The sequence below is a fragment of the Marmota monax genome, unplaced genomic scaffold (assembly GCF_021218885.2).
Source record: "Marmota monax isolate L192 unplaced genomic scaffold, Marmota_monax_Labrador192_F-V1.1 WCK01_AAM20220418_F8-fsc00009, whole genome shotgun sequence".
In the NCBI taxonomy this organism is placed as follows: Eukaryota; Metazoa; Chordata; class Mammalia; order Rodentia; family Sciuridae; genus Marmota; species Marmota monax.
The window spans coordinates 12,758,324-12,779,213 of NW_026694710.1; the positions used below are offsets into that span (position 1 = coordinate 12,758,324).

The following is a 20,890-nucleotide window of genomic DNA, read 5'->3' on the forward strand; positions in this document are numbered from 1 at the left end:
ATTCAGCATCTCTCTTACAGACTTAATCATAGCTAAGAAATGAGGGGCAGCTTGCTGTGGGCTTTGGGGAAAGATTATATAGCTTCTGTGGCGATAGGAGAAGAAAGTCTGTTCTTTTCCATTCCTTTGTGTGGAGGGAGCTGGGGGGCTGGATATCTTTTGGCTTTAGGCAGTCACCTGCCAAGAATAATGGACCTAAGAGGTGGGTGGGATCTGCTGCCAACTTAGCTCTCCTCCTCTGGTTCCTGTAATGCCAGAGCTTTGTTCTCTTGATTGTTGAAGACTTTTGAGTTGAGTGTTCTTATACAAGACACATCCTAAAGGAGTCCCTGCTTTTACCAGGAGCTATTAAAATAGTCCTTTAATGCTGTTCAAGCAGTTCTTTGTGCTTCTTTTCACTTAGGTTTTAATGATCCATTGTATTCAGACTTAGTTCTGTTTTCTAAGGTTAGACTCATGTTTACTAGGGATGCTGTAGGTTGGTGGGGGAAGGGAAATGTTAAATGAGAGAATATGACTATAAATATCTCTTGGCAATGGCTGATTAATATGGCTATTATTAAATATTATATAATATGTCGAGAATTTTTTATTATTAAAGAAAAAGTGTATCTTTAAATCATATTACGGCACTCAGTTATTCATGAGAGGTATTTGGTAGAAACACATGCAGTTCATCATTGGCCACAAATTTATGTACTGCTTTAGCTAAATCAGTTCCTCTTGTAGACGCTATTTAAAATCTGAAAAGGGAAACTTATGTTTTAAAAAAATGGAACTGACATTATATATTTCTATTTCCAGAGCTTTTCAGCTTATGCAAAACAAGTCAAAACCATATGGGTTGAATTTTCTCATAAAAATCATTTTCTTTCTTTGATGTGTGTGGTTGGGGTCAGGTAGGGAGGGGGAGATAGGAACTAATAAGTGGGCTGATGATAGACTGCACTTCCTGGGACTAACCTCAAAATCTGGAACTGTTAAAGTTGGGGATAAAAATACATTTTTGATGAAAAATTTCAAACACAGAAAAATGGAAAAGACAAAACCGTAATCTCCCATATAAGAGATTCTCTTCTCATATTTAGCAGTTCAGTATTTAGTAACTGCCATTGTTTATTCTCCTGTTGGAGTATACCAACATGCCCACGTGTGTGCTGAATTATTTGATGGTCAGTTGCAGAGATCATGGCACTGTTTCTACTGAGAATGTAAATGATTATGAAAGAGATGATATTCTCTACATGTTGTGTCTTTATAAATAACCTAGTGATTTTGTGGCTAACCATAATTCACTAAAAATATTTTTATAGTAAAGGTTAGTTGACATGATTTTGTCTCAGCCAGAGTTTATTTTTTTCTCCTGTTTATCCATCTGTCCACTTGCTATGTATCAGATGTCTCCCTCTCACTGGGCACAGCACACCTTGGTCTTGTGGAACTTGGGATCCGTTGGTAAAGACATTTAACAGCCCAGTATAGCATGGTGAGGCCTGTTGGGGGGCGGAGGGCATCGTTATTTAGAGGCATATTTCTGGAGGAAGGAATGGTGTTTAATCCAAGTCTCACGAGTGAGTAGGAGTGAGTCAAGTAGAAGAACTGTGGGGTCAGGGAGATTAAGGTATGTGTTAAGGAGGGGATGCCCCAAGTGTGAATGTCTCAAGGTGAGAGAAGATGAGCCACACTGCCTGCCCGCTTGCTGTCTTGCCTTTCCTTCTTTCCAGTGCTAGGGATGGAACCCAGGGCCTCAAGCATGCTAGATATGCACTCTACCATCGAGCTACATGAACCCTGGCCCCAAAATGGTCCTTTCTGGAAGTATCTTGGACTGTGACTGGCACATGCGAAGAGAGAAGGATGGAGGAGTGAGTGGAAGGGAGGTGCTGGGGCAGGATGGGAGGTGAGAGTTGGAGTGGGAACGATGGGTGAGGCCAGGGCCGGGGACAGCCTTGTGGGTACTTAAGCCTTTGACCTTTCTTCTGAGGTGGCAGCTTTTGGAGGTTTCAGCTAGAGCAGAGCCACAGTCAGGTTCACGTTGAGAAAGACCTCCTTAGGTGGAGAGGGGCTGCTGGGAGAGTGGCATGTCACCTGGGTTAGGGTAAAGGGAGAGGATGGAAGGGGGTGACGATGCAGCATTATTACTTAGTATAATAATTTCTTTTTTAGCTTTTTTTTTTTTTTTTTTAAAACATACTGAGAAATTAGAAGAATTTTACCTTCCTCAGTCCCACTTCTGGTTAGCTCTTTAGTGCATGTGCTTTAGCTATTTTCCTGTTGCTCTAGGTAAAAATTTACTTAGTTCCTTTAATACCTTTCCACTATATCGGTCCAAGATATATTAAATCCTGTCCACTTATTAACGTCAGATCTTGGCCAAAATTTTTAATCTTTCAGCACAGAATTTCCTCATCTGAAATAAGGATACTACCTCGTAGGGTGATTGTGAGGTGATTGATGTGTGTGGTTGGGGTCAGGTAGGGAGGGGGAGATAGGAACATCATGGCATGATGAGTGACAGACATCAGCTCACTGGATTTAGTGGTTTGTCCACATGAGGAGCCCAGGGTTAGAGCTGGGTTTCAGGCATGGCCTGATCCAAGGCTTCCTGTCTGTTGAGGTCATGTTATAGGCTCTTTTGTCTTTGTAGCGAGAGGCCACTGATGGCCGCAGGCTCACATCCTTTCATCCTTTAATGTGGGAATGGCAGTCCCACCTCTGGTCAGACTAGGCTATTGTAATCATGCCAGTTTAAACCTTGTGCATTTGAAAGATCCGGACAATGTTGATTAAGAGCCACATATGGAAAAATTTGAGGTATATTCTGTGCCATTTGGAGAAGTAGGGGTGCATCTCCCTAATCAAGAGAAGGCTACCAGCATTAAACAGAGCCCCTAGATCTGTGCGCAGTGACCACCTTCCATACTCAGCAGCCGTCCTTAGTGCTGTCATTGTTGTATTCTGGAATTTTTCATAGGTGCTACCGTTTTCCATCTCTATCTAGCCTCAAATTTTTAAAAATTTCCATTGACTCTGGTTTGTTCCTCTGCTTTTTGCCCTAGAATGAAATGGACAGTCTCCGGCAGCTCTGCATTGGGTGTCAGTACTTGTCCGGGTACCGGCAGGGTCACAGGACCAGCCAGTGTGAGCAGCTGTTGCCCTGGAGCAGGTTCTGAGATGAGGTGGGAATTCAGCCAGTTAGTTTGGGAGCCGGACAGTGAGGAGGAAGGACAGTGCTGGTGCTCTGCTGAGCTGGTCTGCAGCAGGCACCCTGGACTCGGAGGGAGCCTTGAGGAGCAGGCTCAGACCACCCAGCCTGTAGCTGGGATATTGTCCCTGTCATCTCCCTTCCCAGGCCTGTTGCCACCCTCCATCTCTGATCTTCATGGGTAGATTCTCAGGAGGTGGCAAAAGAAAGCCATAGTGGACGGTTGCATATACAGGGACCACTGTCCACTGCCATGGCTCCCTGGGCCCTAAGGCAGGTACTTAGGATAAGGGATCCCCTGGGCTGGGGCACACAGGAAACTTCATCTCTGCATGATTTTCCTTTTCAGTTCAAATTGCTAAACCAGGGACCATCTTCTTACTCACAGTTAAGAGCTTAAAATTTGGTTGGAAATATAGAGAGAAGTGTAGGAATTGAATTCACTGACAATCTTCTAAGACTTTATTATTGTCCGAATATGTTTTGGGAAGCTTCCTAACCTTTTCTGATATTTTTAGTTAATTACTTTGTTTTCTTTCCTTTTTTCTTTTTTTTTTTTTTTTAAGGAAATACCGTAGAGCCTGGAGGGAAACCTCCTTCTCTGACCCTAAGTCAAGGTAGCTGCTAATGTTTAGAATATTCTTGTGAAACATACAATCTGGATTCTGGTCAATGAAAAACTTCATAACAGCAATCAGATTGGTTTTATGTCTGTGTTCAATGATTATTTCCTTTTTAAAAGAAGTGCGGTTTAGTTGTATTTAGAAAATCCTGACTCTGATGAGCCAGGGAGATGGTGGCATTGCAGTCCTGATCCTGGCTCCTGAGGAAGGGGCACAGGATGTGGTTAGAAGCAGGTAGACAGGGCTTGGAGGCTGGGGTTCTCTGGAGGCCATGTGGATCACAGGAGTCAACAGGGCATTATCCCAGAGAAGCAGTCTTGCAACCTCGAGTGGGTCTCTGTCCCCATGTAGTAAGCAGGCTGGGCAGTGTGGTGAGCCACAGGACAATGGCTTGTCAAGAATGCTGGGCTCACAGGAAATGAGTAACTCCTGCCACCAGGCAGAGGGTAGCCTCATCAGAAAGTATTTGTGAATTTTCCGGGAAGCCTATCCAGAAGATGACCCCAGTGTTGCAACTTCTACTGTATCGATAGTTAAGTAACCAATATGTTATGAATTGGGCCATATAATGGTTTTCATGAGCTGGTGTGGCAGTGGAGCCGGAGGGAGGAGACCCCACTGTGCTCTCTGCAGTAAGGCTTTCATGGAATCCTTTTCCTAAGCACGAGTAGAGAAAGGAGTCCTGATGCTTTCTGAACTGCAAGGCCTGAGATGGCAAACTGAGGATCTCCGAGTAGTTTAGACTGTCGGGACACGGGCTGGTCTGTCCACGACGGAGCAGTCGTTATTAAAGATCCCCCAGACACAGGTCCCTCATTATGAAAACGGGTAGCACCAAGGTCCTGGGTCTGTTTCTGGGGAAGCCTTTAAATCTCAGCTGAAGTACGTAAGGGACTTGGGAAACCCAGAGGCACCTGCTGTCCTGGCTGGTGTTGATCTTCCTCTGTACACCTGTGGTATTCACTGATGGTGTGGACAGGTGACATAGGAAGCCCAAACCTGGCATGTGAGGAAGGGGCCGGTTGGCATTGTTAGGTCAAGACTTCTGGGAAAGAGCAGCAGGAAAAAGTGTCTGCATATGGTCTGGCTTCAGGCCCAGATGGTGTCTGGAAGCCATTCTGACTTGGCCATCAAGGTTGTGTCCTGACTAGTAGCCTCACCTCAGAGTGTCTGGAATAACTGCAGTGTGGTCCAGCCATGGCAGGAGTGTGGTCCCAGGAAATGGATGATATCTGACTTCTAAGCAGGAGTCTAGCCGAGGGTCTCCATCTGAGCCTGGGTACTGGGTAGATAGTAGCAACTGCCTCAGCCTGCTGCCCACAGCCCCACCCGAGAGAGATGTACTGAGACACTGCACTGAGACACTGCTGCCCCCAGTGGTAGGGCCCTGGCATGGGTGTGCAGTAGTGTGCTTGAGAAGGATGAGTGTGTCAACTGTGACTGCTGTGGGTGCCCAGGAGATAAGGCCTTCTGCATCTTTGTTTTGAGCTACATAGTGTGATTTTTACTTATTCCTCAAAAGTTTTTCATATTGGGAAATGAACCCAGGAGTATTCTACCTCTGAGTTACCTCCCCAGTCCTTCTAAAAATTTATTTTGAGGCAGAGTCTTGCTGAGTTGCCCAGGCTGGCCTCAATCAAGGTGGTGACCCACCTCACCCTCATGAGGAGCTGGGATTCCAGGTTTGCGCCACTGTGCCCAGCTTTACATATCGTGATTTATTGCATATCTTTTTGTATCTTCACTTTATAGAAAACCTAACTATGGAAGCCCAAGAAGAAAATAAGTGTGAAGAGCTAAGTGACATGAATTTTGGATTGGGTATTTAAAAAAAACTCAATTTAATGATGTTTGTCATAAATCCAGTAACTAGTATACTTTGATAACCAAATTAGATCATACTAAGAAAACGATTTTTTATGGTTATAGTTTAGTGATGATTTAGATTTGAATAATGGGAGGACCATGTCCCTTTTAAGACATATGCCTTTCTTCCTGTGTTGACTGAAACAAAAGGCTTTGGAGCCAGGTTTTTCAAATTTGAATTCTCACTGTCACTGCTGTCACTTGGCTTAATGTTTCTGGCTTCCATTTCCTCATGTCGCTGCTGTTAGTGTTGCTTTCTGTGCAGCAGGTAAGTGTAGTCGCCTGAATATTTTTGACAGTGTCGATCTGTGAGTTACATTTATTTTGTTTTTCACAGGGATCTCCGGAACAATCTGATAAGCAGTATAGATCCAGGTGCCTTTTGGGGACTGTCATCACTAAAAAGATTGTGAGTATTTGAATTGCTCACTTACGAGTTTGGAGTTGTGTATCTCATAAGCAGCTGTTAATTGACTTTACCATGATAGAAAGTAAATGATGAGTAATTTCTAGAGGCTCACCTGGCCAGGTCCCCGATCAAAGAACAGATAGTATTTAATATGTGTAGCTTAGGAGGAGGTTAATTTGCACAGGTATGATATGTTTGGTGGTAGGTAGTTGTGTCTTCTGTATGCTAATAAAATCATTAATGTGGCCGCTCTGTGGGTTGACATAATCTATAGATGAATTTCAAGTTATGACTCTATTCAAACTGTCTGTAAATCAAGGCGCCTTTCTATAATGATGTGAAATGTTGCGGATTTCATGTATTTTTTTTAATCTATGTATTATTATTTCAAATTCTAAAGTCTAGTTGTTGTACCTTCCAAAGCTAAACAACCCCATTCTTCTTTGGGTTCTTTTTGTAGTTGCTCACTTTTGAGATGTGACTGCTGAGATTGTCCTGCCATCCTGCATTTCTTCCAAAAACAGTTGTTGTTCACTAGCTGCTTCCCAGGTTCTGACTTCTCCAGAAAAGCTGTCAGACTCTTGAGAGAAAATATATAGTGTAGGGGAAGAACAGTAACTTTTTTTTTCTCTACTTTGTAAGTTCTCATCTCGGACTCATCTAACAAAGATTCATAAGAGAAAAACAGAGGTTTATTAGCATGTATATTTCCTTATACACAAGGGAGAAAACCCAGGAAAAGAGTGTGTCAAAGGGGTGGTTCAGAACTGTCAGATGGAACATCTTCAGCAGGGAGCAATACAGTTTTAGAGAAGTAACAGGACAAAGGATAAGCACCTTGAGTCTCCAGGGGCAGTAATTTGTGGGAAGGCAAATATATGGGAAATGAATAGTAGATAAAGTCTAATTAGTAATGTTTGCTGTATAGAGTCCTCTGGTGCTTCCTAGGCTGATAAGGCTCCAGAACCCTCTAGAGGCCGGGCTTTGTCCTTCCTAGAGGAGATGGAGGGACACCTTTGCAACTTATGTCCTGCTTTTAGTCGAACAAGGAGAACACAGAGACTTTCCTTCTATGTTTTGTTCTTATGTTTCCTCTCAGTTGCCATCACCTCAGATCATTCTTGTGCTATTTTCCCAGGTTTTTTTTTTTTTAATTACTACTTTGTGTGTGTGTGTGTGTGTACAACATGGAGATTGAACCCTAGGGCCTTCTGCATGCTAGGCAAGAGCTATGCACTGAGCTATAGCTATAGCCCCCAAATTACTACTTATGCAAATAAGATATCTTTCATCTAAGACATAGATATAGCTTTTCCCCCTTTTCTCTCTGTTTGGCAGTCTTGTTTGGAATTCTGTAAGATTAACAGTAGCAGGAGTTAAAGGATTTCTTTTCAGCCTGCAAAATTATTTAAATTTTAATCAGGTCTGTAGTGGGGAGCTTTTATTACCATAGCTCTTACTGGGGTGAGTAGTGGCTCATTGTTTGTATCTGCCTTTGCCTACTCTAAGTAGAAGCCTAAGGAAATATGAAGGAGGGATTGCTACCAGTTTTCTTATTTTCTGTTCATTCTGTACTTGTATTATTTTGTAGTTAAGGCTTTTTAATGAAACCAATAAAAAATTGGCCTGGCCTGTCTAGGGTAGGTCAGTATTGTTACCAGAGACCAGGGTTAAGGAGTCAGAGTGTGAGAAGCACTGGACACTAGGTGGGCATCAACATGGTAGCAGGTCAAGCTATGTATGGAGCTCAGTAAAAGTAGTATCAGCCGGGTACAACAGCATCACCAAGGCCGTGGCAAGGCAGGGATCCAGGTGAGTTGAGTTCAACAAAAATTCATCAAGTCCATCTTTTGCACCCCACAGCGGGCTGGGCTCCAGAGGTACCAGGTGAGTCAAGGAGTGTAGCGGAATCATAAGAACCCAGAGCGCGGATGTGGACATGGCATCTATCCACAGAGGCTGAGCAGGAGTCTTGGGGGTTATTAAGACTCCATCATACAGACGCAGGCAGGGGTGCCGAGCATGGTCCTAAATAGGTGACACAACCAGATAGAGTCCCTGGAGAGAGAGGGGGCAGCAGGGAGGCCAGGTCCTTCCTTTGTGCTTCTTGCCATGCTGAGGCACTTGGTTCCTGTGCCGAGGAACCAAGTCCTCAGGCAGAGGCCTGACCTGCCCTGTCTGAAATGGTGGAGCTGAAGTTGATCATTGTTTCAGCTGTCCTTCCTAGTGATTCTAATGCTTTTAGACCTTCTAGAATATTCTTTCCTTTAACATCTAGGAGAGAACGTGACATCATATTGTCAGATAGGATCACTTACTCTTCCTTCCCTCTGTGAGTCACACCACAATATTCGCAGCTCTGCTGGTGGTAGAAAGGTTAATGCTGCTGATATGGAGGTTGAAGGACACTTGACTATTTGTTAGAAGAATTAGTTTCATTGGGGGTGTTGTAGAATACCTTAGGTTCACCGTCTAGTACTTTGTCCTACAGAATTTCTCCAGGACTACTACCTAAAATAAATTTAATGACTGGTAGTGTAGTTGGGCATCGCCTTAGCATTTTTTCATAGCATTACACATGAAGTTGTCTGTTGTGTTCTTGCTTAGGAAGGTAATTGCCATGTATAATGCTCTTCTCACCACAAAATACATTCTTAAATCTAATAGCTGACTTATAATTGAAGGGTCCCTAGGGCCCACAGTGGGCAAGCTGAAGGGGTCCTATGTAGGCTTGGTGGATGTGGATATTCTGCAGTGGTGTTTGATGGTTGCTTGTGGATATACATAGGCACCTTTTCTTACGAGGCCTTTCATCATTCAGTTGAGCATCCTCCTCCACAGCCACACATAGGTCTTTTATAAGCGTCTCAAGCCTTTGCCTTTAGTTTATAGGTAACTTGAATCAGGAAGATGAAGTGGTTTTCTGAAAATAGACTACCAGAAGTAGGTGAAACCTAGACATTCAGTTTTTCTGTATCAACAAATTCAGGCTGAATCCTCAACCCAAATGAAAACCATATGTCATTGATACCTAAATTCCTTTTTAAGTAGACATAGCTGTAATGAAATTGTTTCCTAAAGAATCAATGGTGATTATACCATTTAAAGCTCAGAAGTAAGACAAGGTCATGAGTAGAACCCAGAAGTGCTTGTTTAAGCAACAGTTCATGAGGTGGTGCTTACTTTTTTAAAATGGTAAAACAGAAATTGGAGGAAAATCTATTGGAATAAATTTTTTTTTTAAAAAGCCCCCCGCCCCTATAAAGAGCCTGAGCTGTACAAAAAGCAAGATGAAGGTGTGTATTGCTTGAGGTCTTTTAGCTAACGTTGCCTTAGAGGAGGGCAGCACTATGAAACTGTTGCCCACCAGGATTATTTAAGGCAGCTTTTGAATACCCCAGGGAAAAACTGAATGAGTAGGTACCTGCTTCAAATGCCACGTTCTCACAGTTGATGTCAAACTAATACATCTTCTGCCATTACCACGTGTACAGTTTGGGATCCGAAGGTTTTCTGTTGGAAATGGGTACTTCAAATCACTTTCCTAGAGTACCCCAGAGACAGTGTACTTCCCGTGACAGAGAAGGGTATGTACATCGAAGAAAACATGATAAAAGTAATTCTCAAAAAGTTTTGTTTAGAGAGCTTGTTCTAATTCTTTCATTGAAATTTGAAGTGTCTTGAATTATTCACAGCCTAACAACTAATGATAATTAACGTTTGTTGTTGTGGAGGTTTCTTGCAGCATTCCCTGTGTTCACTGATGAACTGGGATGAAAGGCATACCGTTCTAGTTGAAAGTTGTGGGACATGTCAGTTGTTATCTCCCAACATAGACTTTTCACTTACAGCCAGGGTGGGTCTCTGATTAAATATAAAATTAAAATTGTATTTGTGATGCATAGTGTGAAGTACAGTCAGTAGAGAAAGAACCCCAATACTAACTAAAAATTCTGTATAAATGAAAAGGAAAACATTTCCTAGATTGAGGAGAAGAAAAAATATTTAGAAAAAATATCATTCGTTAGGACATTGAATTTAGGACTGACTGTAAAAAATAATTAGATCATTACCTAGATATTGTTAATTTGGCTTGAGACTAAATGATAGACCTTTAAAGTAAAATTAATTCAGTTTTTAATTACAGTCGGAACTCTTTTGAGTATTTTAAGGAATGAAGTTAGAAAGCATTGAGTTTCAAGTGTTTGTGAGGAAATAAAAGTTTCATCATTTTGATAATTTATCCTTTTTCCCCATTGTCTCTTATTTGCTGGTTGAGAGTGCCCAGTGTAATTTAGCTGTGTAGGTCATCTAAGGAATTGTATCCCAGGCAGTAAGATAGATAGAGTCTCATGTCTACTATTCCAGGTTTATCTTGAGTATTTTGGTAGGAATAAATGCTTAGAATGTAAGTAAGTCGCATTTAATCTTGTATGCCAGATGTAAACGCAAGCAGGAATCATTATCTCAATTGAGGTGGGTAAATAAAATAAAGATGCAGAAAAGAAAGGTCTTTCATGATACCTGGGTGGTGTTCTCCAGTATAGGAGGTGTGAGATCTTTATAAATGGAGAGAACTAATTGAAGACACTTTCCCCCGCCTCTCTCCTCAGGGACCTGACAAACAATCGGATAGGATGTCTAAATGCAGACATATTTCGAGGACTTACCAATCTGGTTCGGCTGTAAGTACCTTTTCTTTCCTATTAAAATATAAGGAGGCATTTGAACCAGTACCCAAATGTTTATGAGCAACTATGATGTGTTCCATCTTGAAGTAGCAACTGCAGGGTTGAAGAGGCAATAAGGGACCAGGGAGCTCACGGTTTAGTCATGGAAAGGCAGTGTCCTCAGAGTATAATGCAGGTGGAGGAGCACTTATCCAAGATGCTTAGGAACAGAGCATTTCAGATTTTAATTTTTTTTTTCTGGATTTTGGAATATTCGTTACACCTAGTGAGGTATCTCGGGGGTGGTACCCAAATCTAAACACAAAACATGACTTCCAGTAATTGTTTGGAACAGAATAACTTGGATGTTAGTGAATAATAAAATCATATGGAGACATGAAGGTAAAACAAATACTCCATTGTTTTAGTCACATCTCCCCGAGTTAGCTTCTGTTAGTGATCTGATATATATACTTTCACATTTTCTTTTTGTTGACCCCACAGATATAGAAGCACATGCATAGGGTTTTTTAAATGCATTTTATCTGAACTTTTTTATTTTAAAAAAAGAAAGCCCTAAAGGCATGTATACAAGCAGGAGCTGTCACTGCCCCCGTCACTCTTCCCTCTCCACACTAGGTTCTCCATCTGCATGAGTGTCACTCTGTCCCACATCTGAAGGATTCAGCCTGGACCCTGGAGGAGCTCTCTGCCCTGCTGTGCCCTCAACTTGATTCTTGAGAACACTGGTTCTGAATTCTGTCCATTCTTGATGCTGCAACAGGCATCTAACAGATCCTAGGGGGAGGTGGAGGTTGATCATGCTGCCATTTCCTAGAGCCCTCTGTCCCATTTTAATATTATAGGCACCTGAAGGTCAGGTGAGCATCCTGAGTAGGCCCCCACCATGATTCCTATCTCCCCCTCCCTGTTTCTAGCTGCCAGAGGCACCCAAGCAACATGCTCTCTGCTTCAGCCCCTGAATTCACGGTCAGGTTTGGAAGAAATACCCTGTTCAGTCAAGTGGGTGTAGCAAAGCACTCAAGACTGGAGCATTGGGTTCACGAGTTTAATTCATGTGAAACTCCACAGGGTTAGGTTATTAAGCTACCTGATGTGGGGTACTGGAGGTCAGGTAATTTGTCCAAGCCCAGCCTTGCAGTGTATTCCTAGTCTCCCTTAGCTCCTGGGCTCTGGCCATTCTGTTCTTGTTTCCACCAGTGAGGGTGTGTTGCTGCTGCTGATCATGGTTGTTTACCTCTTCTTGCTGCTAAAATTTTAATTCTTGTGATTTCTTATTTATTTTTACCGTTCTCTTTGCTGCTTTCCTTAAATAATGCTGAGTGAACACATGAAGAGTAATTCCAGTGGGAATTTAGTATACCTTTTAGAAAAAGGTAGATAGATAAAATCCTTATCTAGCTTTAGTCTATTTTTTAAAAATTTGTTTACTAGTTTATATTAAAGGTTAAGACTGATTTCTTCAACCTCAGAGGAAATATTTACTAGTAGCTCCCTCTTTGTAAGAGTTAAAACAACTTTCATGAGTTCTTGATAACATTATGTAATGATCATAGAATATTTCTAAAAGTTTAAAATAGTAAAAAGTGATACATGCCTATTTATTTATTTATTTATTTATTGGTTCTTTTTAGTTATACATTGAAAATAGAATCCATTTTGATAAAATTATATAAACATGGAATATGTCTTATTCTAATTAGGTCTCCATTCTTGTGGGAGTATATGATGGTGGGATTCATTTAGGTATGTACCAGTATTTTTAAAGGTGAAATTCTTTTTTTTCCCCTCAGGAATCTTTCAGGGAATTTGTTTTCTTCACTTTCTCAAGGAACTTTTGATTATCTTGGCTCATTACGGTCCTTGTAAGTAAGAATTCTTTGTCCTGTTTAACATGTGTTAACTTTTGAAAATTAATATCACTTACTATGTGGTCTGAGATATTTCATAAGCAATATCTTGTGAATTTTCAAAAATTAGGCTCTTACTTGAGGGCCTGCATTAACATGGAAAAGCATACAGTAAATCTGAGTAATGCATTTCAGACTGGAATGGCTAGATTTTCCTCACAATACCATATCAGTGAAATCTATATTCAGAGTAAATAAATGGGTAATTGTTTCTTTCTGCCTTTTCAAATCAGGAAATGTTTTTGTGGTTTGACTAATTAAATCCTCAAAGTATAAACTATTCCTTCCTACGAAGACTTTGTTGCAGGGTATTTTATACCATAAGGATTCAGTTTTATCCTGCATTCCCTGCTGTACATTGAATCTACTACAATTTATTACTAATGTTTCTAGGGGTGTTTATTGAGAAGACTTGCTTTGTGAAGTCAGTGTAAGAGCTTCATACAGTTCTCTGTCGCTTTAGAATTGGTTCATTTTTTTTCTCTCAGATGCAATTTTGTTAACTGAGAGATTGCACAAGAGTTATTTTGAAAGTAAATGTATATCAAGATAAACCTTAATCTATCCCAAATTATGTTACACTAATTTCTGTTGGAATTATACTTCAGTTTGTTGTTTTTAAAATTTTCATTGTCTGTAATATATGGAATTGAATTTTTTTCTAGGGCAAAAAATTCTTCCCTGCCAGATGCCTCTGTTTAGTATGTGCTGAGTTCTCCCTTTCTTCCCAGCCCCTCCTCCCTTATCTTCGTCATCGTCATCATCTTTTTTGTAGTGCTAGGGACTGAACCCAGAGCTTGAGTGTGTTAGGCCAGTGTTCTACCCCTGAGCTCTGCCCCAGCCCCTTTCCTTTTCTGTATCTGTCATTAGAGTCTCAGGTAGCAATTGCCATTGGATGTAGCCAGTGGGTTCCAGCTTATTACCATCCTGCAGGAGGTATATGCACTAAAGTCCCATCAGGTCACTCTTATCTGGTCTTCTTGCCACAACTGTTCTTATCCAGAGGGCTGCCTATGTGTGAAAATAGCTCCTTTCGACCTTTTGACCCCTTTTGACACACTTAGTGGGCTCAAGTCAGCTGTTTCTCTGTTTTTTTTGTTTGTTGCAGTGCTAGGATGGAATCAAGGACTTGGAGCATGCTAGGCGAGCACTCTACCACTGAGCGGTATCTCAGCCCACTCTGAAATTTAGGAAATACGATTGCATGCTGGGTGCAGTGGCACACGCCTATACTCTCAGCTGTTTGGGAGACTGAGGCAGAAAGATTATAAGCTTGAGGCCAGCCTGTGCCAAATGGGGACACTCTGTCTCAAAATGAAATAAAAGGCAGGGGATGTAGCTCAGTGATAGAGGGCTTGCCTAGCATGTATGAGGACCTGCGTTCCATCCCCAGTACCGTGGGGAAAAATTTGAAAAGGAAAAAGAAAGAGGAAGGAAGGAGAGGGGATGGATGAGTAGAAGAAAGGAAGATGGCAAAGGATAATCTGTCTTCTGAGATTTTTGAGCAGCTGGAATGTGGCAAGTATTTCCAGCCCAGAACTGGGAAACATCGCAGTGTTTGTACTCAGTTGTGTTAGGAACTGAACTGACCAGAAGATGGAGCTTCAGAATTAGAAGTGAGCCAGGTCTTCTGTCATTGTCTTCCCTTGGCTTTGTTTCATCATGTCCCTTTTTTCCTTTTTTCCCCCTGTGCTAACACCCTGTTAGAAGCATGCACACTTAGGCTTGCTGTTTGCACTTAGTTGGTTTATTTTTATCAGGCATATTCCATTCTATCTTAGTATGTTTTGTTCTTCCTGTTCTATTCTCCATGCTGGCAGGGGCAGCATCTTGTAGTTTTTTCTTAGCTGGATGCATATGGCATATGAATAGTCAGGGCTTAGCAAAGCCTGCAGGTTATTGCGCTTGTGTCCACGCTTTGTGTGTGTACCCTTTCTTTGGGTATTTCATCCGACTTCAAATTACGATGCTTTTTCTGCTTCATATAAAGATGATTCTCTGCTTTCTTTCATATCAAATATGCAGTATTATTTATTTAGTTAGTTTTAGTGGTGCTGGGGATCAAACCCAGGGCTTCAGGCATTCTGGGCAAATGCTCTACCACTGAGCTACATTCCCCAGTCCAGTTGTGAAGTATTCTTATTTTCCTGTTTGTGATATGTTGAGTCTTTATCTCTTAAGCCATTGTTGCATAGGAGGAGAAGGAAAGGTCAGAAGTAGTCTCTATCCTTGAATGTACAATCTAGTCAGACATCAAAGAATTTAGGCACACTGAGGGCTGGGGTTGTGGCTCAGCATGTGTGAGACACTGGGTTCAGTACTCAGTACCACATGAAAATAAATAAATAAAATAAAAGTATTGTGTTCATCTACAACTAAAAAAAAAATTTTAAAAAAGAATACAACCACATAGAACATTCCTATATTACTATATGATGCTATTTCATTGCCAAAATCAACGGGAGATTGTAAACATTTAGACCTTTCAGCCATGAATATACTGAAAAATTGGGGAAAGGCTTCAAGATTCAAAATTATTGCCAAATTCATAGAGGCTTGGTAGACAAAAAGGATGGGGACTTGGTATTGAACTCTGGAGCTGTGGGGCTTGTTGCATGGATGAGGATGTCTGGCAGATAGTTTTTCTTTGCATTCCAACTTCTATCAAAAGCAGAGTTCCAGGTCAGTGGGGGACAGTGTTGGAGGCAGGTCCTTGGAAAGATGACCATAACTAGTTAGTGGTATATGTTAGAGGCATAGTAGAAGTATTGTGCTTTCCGGCAAAGAAGTAAACCAAGATAAAGCATGGTGCCATTTTATTTTTTTCACGATAATCTCCAATTTGTATTTTACAGAGAATTTCAGACAGAGTATCTTTTGTGTGACTGCAACATATTGTGGATGCATCGCTGGGTAAAGGAGAGGAACATCACTGTGCGGGACACCAGGTGTGTTTATCCTAAGTCACTGCAGGCCCAGCCAGTCACAGGAGTGAAGCAGGAGCTATTGACATGCGGTAAGGGAGAAATCAAAACTGAGAAAGCATTTACTGTGTTTTTACTTGCTACCATGTTTTTCTTGACAAACTGTAAAATTCTTTTGATGGAAACTGAAGTACAATCATTAATCTTTGAGGATTTGATAATATTGGGTTTATGCCAGCAAGTAAGCCAGCTGGATTAGAGAGCATTATTTTTTCGATTGGTCTTTAAGTTAACTGCTCTTAGGTTCTGAAAAGTTTTCTTTATGAAAAGTGATTTAAAAAATAGTGTAGGTAATTCACACTTTGCAGTGGCAGACCAGGAATTTGTTGATATTAGTAAAGTTTCAGGATGTCCACATATTGTTTGTTGGTAGGAGTGTGACATGATGTAACCTTTTTTGATTTTTTTTTTTTTTGGTGCTGTACCTCAAACCCAGTACATCCTGCATGATAGACAGGGGCTGTACCCACTGAACTGTACCTGCATCCTGTGGCACAGTCCTTTTTGAAGTTTCTATAGTTCAACCAAGTGTCAGTGTCCCTAAAGTAGTGATGCAGTGCAGTTAGATCTTATAATTTTATGTCTTGCTAATTCTTAGGAAATGATCACCTGTGTGTGTAAATAATCAAGACTATAAATTGCATCCTAAGTTCTCAAAAAAATAGAGGAATAGTTTAATTACTTTTGACATGTTCATTCAGTGAGGTAATATGTTGCTATTGAATATCTGAAAACATGAGAGAAATAACACATTTACCATGTACTAAGTGGAGTTAGGGGGGATGAGAACAACCCATAAACCCACAGTAATTCCTATAATAATACAGTTAGATGCCAGCCCAGTCTTTGTGTTTGAAAAGAAAAAATCTTGTCATTCTTTTTCTCTTTATTAACATTATTTTTGTTATTTAACAAGTAAAATATGCTCATTGAAAATTAAGATTTATGGGAGGAAACAAAAAAATTAAGAAAAATCAAAACCCCTGTGTACATTCTTACCACTCGAAGATAGCGAGTGTTGAGACGTTGGTGTGTTATCTTCTGCACCTTTTCCCTTTGTTTTGTTTGTTTGGTTGGTTTGCAGTGCTGGGGATCATACCAGAGACTCACCACTGAGCCTCTTCCTCAGCTTAAGAAGCAGGACTCCTGTGTTTTGACAAAAATATTCTCTAATGACATTTTTCTAACTTTTCAAAAATTGAAATAATGTAAACTTACCTCCTTATTGTATAAAATAGATGCATACTAATGCATTGTAAAGAGGTAGCCATAATTTAGTAGCTTCCTATTACTGCATATTTAACTTGTTGTTTTCTCAGTCCATAAATAATGCAGTGATTAATGTCTTTGAATATATTTTTGTATATTTGCAATTATTCTTTAGGATATACACTGTTAGAATTATGTTAAACAAATGAACTAATACTTTAAAGGCTTTTAATGAACCAATGCTGTTTGTGTACATTTTCACAAACATATTTAAAATCTTTTCCTTTCATTTTTCTGACTTGGAAGGAAATATATCATTTTTCAAAAAACAATTATAAAATATGGGATTTTAAAGACATTTTTTCTTAAATGTTCTGAATTTTCCACAGTGAATGTGCATTACTCTTACAGCCAGAAACCAGTGTTTTAATCAAAGGTAATATAATGTCCAAATGTATTTTAAAATTGTTTCAGCATCTACTTATCCCTAGTTCATGCTCTGGACTTAAGTTTTACATTTTTTTTCTTTTCTCTTGCTTCAGTGATCATCTGATAGTTTTATAATATCTAAGAGGAAAAATTATAAATATTAGAACTTGAGTATGTATTGGTTTCCTTTTAATTTTACTTAATTTTGTTTGCACCTGTGAACCACTTTTCTTAGTCTGTGTTTTGTTACTATTACAGAAAACCTGAACTTCATTAAAAAAGAAAGAGATTCATCTAGAAGGAAAAGAAAAAATCCCCCCCAAAATGAGAAATAAGACATAAATGAAAGAGAAACTCTAAGTTTCTTTTCCGAAACTTAGATTTCAAAATTGGGAAGGCCCATTGGGTTGGCCTCTGGTGAGGGGCTTGTAGCAGATGGCATGACAGGTGAATGTGTGGGAGCAGAAGGTTGCATTTCAAGATAGCACCTGAGAGCAATTTAGGGGGCAAGCTCAGGCTATTCTAGCAACTTGCTCTTTGGAGAAGAAGATGCTTGGTCGCTCTAAGAGACCAGCATTGCTTCTGAGGACAGGTGCCCCAGTGACCTGAGAGCCCCCTGCTTGGCCCCATCTTATAAAGGCTGCATCACCTTTCACCTTGCTGAACCAGGGACCAAGCATCCAATACCCGAGCCCTTGGGGAGCACACCCAAATCAGAGCACCACTCAGCTCAATAGCAGCCATCCCTAGGAGCAATGCTGATTACTGAGGAATGGTCATTGTTTCCTGTTATAGTTGTTTACCAAGTCCTTGTTTTACTCTCTCCAGATCCACCCCTTGAACTACCCTCATTTTATATGACTCCATCACATCGGCAAGTTGTGTTTGAAGGAGACAGCCTTCCCTTCCAGTGCATGGCTTCATACATTGACCAGGACATGCAAGTGCTGTGGTATCAGGACGGGCGAATAGTTGAAACTGATGAATCGCAAGGCATCTTTGTTGAAAAGAACATGATTCACAACTGCTCCTTGATTGCAAGGTAAATTTTTTTTTTTAGATGAAGATTCATCTCTAGATTTTATTTACCCTTTTGGAGTTGCCATGTTTAGTTGGAAATGCGGATTAATATTGTATCTTCTTGTATTGGAAAATGCAGACATTTTGCATTTGTTCTCTGGACTGTTATTCCTCTTTTAAAATTAAATAGACATCTTCCCATCCACTTTTGGAAGGAAATCTATAAAAGAGAAACACTTAAAAAGCTGGGAATTTTTTTCACTTAAAGCCTTCAGAAGAAATATGTATACTTTTTGTGCCAAACCTTATTTTCTTAACCATTTCCTGCTACTAAGCTTTTATTTTTACTTGGAAGAATTATCTGATTTTCACTGTTTTGTCTCATAATTAATAGTATATTTTAAGATACTTCTCTCTACCTACTAGTATAAAAGAATATGCTATCTGAACTGTCAACCCCATTGTTGGTATGAGCACCAAAATAGTTAATCTGAGCTTTATAAAAAAGGTTACAATATATGTGATGTTATCACCCATCAGTTATTTTATTTTGGTGAGCTCTTTACTTGTAGACATTGAATTTTCCCCCTCCTTCCTTCTCTCCCTTCTTCCTGGTTGAATTTTTATTCTAGTAGAGCTATAGCTTCCAAACTCTGCCAGGGCACAGATGCCATAAGAAAACTGCTGAGAAAGTACAGGTTCTCTTGAGTTGATTCAAGTCTGATAAATTCTGAGGTCAACTTTTCTAGTTTATAATTCCTTTCTTGGAATTTTTTATTTATTACAATCATACTTTTATTTATGTCTTATTTCTTGTTTTGGGTTTTTTTTTCTTTTCCTTCTAATGTCTGCCACTTTTAACAACTGAATCATCATTACTGTTTTTCTTTAGAATATGGTTTATATTTTCCTATATTTCAAAAATATAATTTATTTGTCTAGTGATAATTTTGGATTATATCCTGAACAATACTTCTATAATATCCTGGATATTGCTTCTTGGCCAACAAATTCTAAAATATTTACTCTCTGGCCTTTGAAGAAAAAGTTTGCTGACTCCTAACTCTGGGTTCTATTTCATTTTTCTGAGAAGAGCTGATTTTTTGTTCGGTCAGGCAATAGTTGTGCTAAACTCAAACTCTGGTAGGTGGCAACTGAAATCTTGGTGTCTGTCCTACCTGTGTATGTACCCACAGGTCAGTAGCAGATATGGGTGGATTTGCATCCTTGGAAGTTTATGTTTCTAGACATGCTACATCCTCCCTCCTTCTGCCTCTCCCCGCTCTGTCTTTTAAGTCACTAAGATTGTGATCTGTTTGAGTGGGGCCTGCTCTTTTGGGGGGCGAGGGGCGGTGTGCACATTCAAAAGGTTTCTGGGAAGGGAGATCAGTAGAGGAAAAGTATCAAGAGGTGGGGAGGGAGAGAGGAAGTGCTGGGGAATAATATTGGCCAAATCATATTGTTACATATGTATGTATTATATGCATGTACACATATGTAACAACAAATCCCATCAATATGTACAACTATAATGCACTCATAGATAAATATGGGGCTGGGAAATAAGTGAAAAGTTTTCTGGTTCCTCTCCAGTGCTAATCCACTCTTCCTAATATCAGCTCCTCTTCATTTTCTGCTTGCTTTTGATCACTGGCCATGTGTTCAGATAGTTGTTATTTTTATTATTTGTTCAGAGTTTGAGTATTAATTGTAGGAAGTGTGGTTTAGTATGGGCTACTCAACCGTCCCCAGAAGCAAAATCCCATTATTAAGGGATAAGATTGATAGAGATGATATATTCATGTTTTATTATTTTTATTGTGCTGTTAATTTCCCAGGCATGTGCATATGTCAAAATTCATAAAATTGTACACTCTTAAGCAATTTATGGTATAAATAGACAATAATTGATATACAATGCACCAATCAGTCTTGAAAAACAAGCTAGACTTTGTTCTATGTAAAAGAATTTTGATTTAATTTATAGTCACAGTTGTGTGACTGTAAAGCAATTAAATTTACTTTATAAATCTAATAATAATCTGCAGGTTATGCTTAAATTATTGTAAATTCTTTATAGTAGTACAAAAACAATTTCTAAGCATAGCAACTCAGCTATTTTTACAATAATGTTGTTGGTAAAAACTTTTGACTAAAGTAAAAATTTTGTGAAGACTGCAAAGTTCTTCACCTAGACTTAGCCCAGAATAATAAAAGAAGTTTCAGGAGACAGAAGTGTATAACTTTTAAATTGGAGGGAGCTATCTATTGATTTTTCATTGGTTTCTTCATGTCATTGATCCTTCTAATCAGTAAGAATTGGTGGTTGTAGTTCTCTTAGAAGATGAAATTGAAGTTATTTTTCTTCCTAAATTTCCTTAAATCTCTGTGAGTCTGTTTCCTGGAGGAGTCCTGGAGATTTTATCCCGATGATTGCCTTTATTTATTTTTTATTGTTTTTAATTTTGAGGGGGGGTACCAGGGATTGAACTCAGGGGCACTTGACCACTGAGCCACATCACCAGTCCTATTTTGTATTTTATT

The 20,890-nt window shown here is 39.9% G+C and overlaps 1 protein-coding gene across 1 annotated transcript in view; it reads left to right on the forward strand.

The window, feature by feature from the left end:
• Adgra3 (adhesion G protein-coupled receptor A3) overlaps positions 1–20,890 on the forward strand; it is a 105,787-nt gene that overhangs the window by 36,088 nt on the left and 48,809 nt on the right. The window contains exons 3-7 of the mRNA XM_046423839.2: positions 6,032–6,103; positions 10,717–10,788; positions 12,588–12,659; positions 15,560–15,720; positions 18,155–18,368. Coding sequence (XP_046279795.1) covers positions 6,032–6,103; positions 10,717–10,788; positions 12,588–12,659; positions 15,560–15,720; positions 18,155–18,368 — 591 coding nt within the window. The remainder of the gene's footprint in view (positions 1–6,031; positions 6,104–10,716; positions 10,789–12,587; positions 12,660–15,559; positions 15,721–18,154; positions 18,369–20,890) is intronic.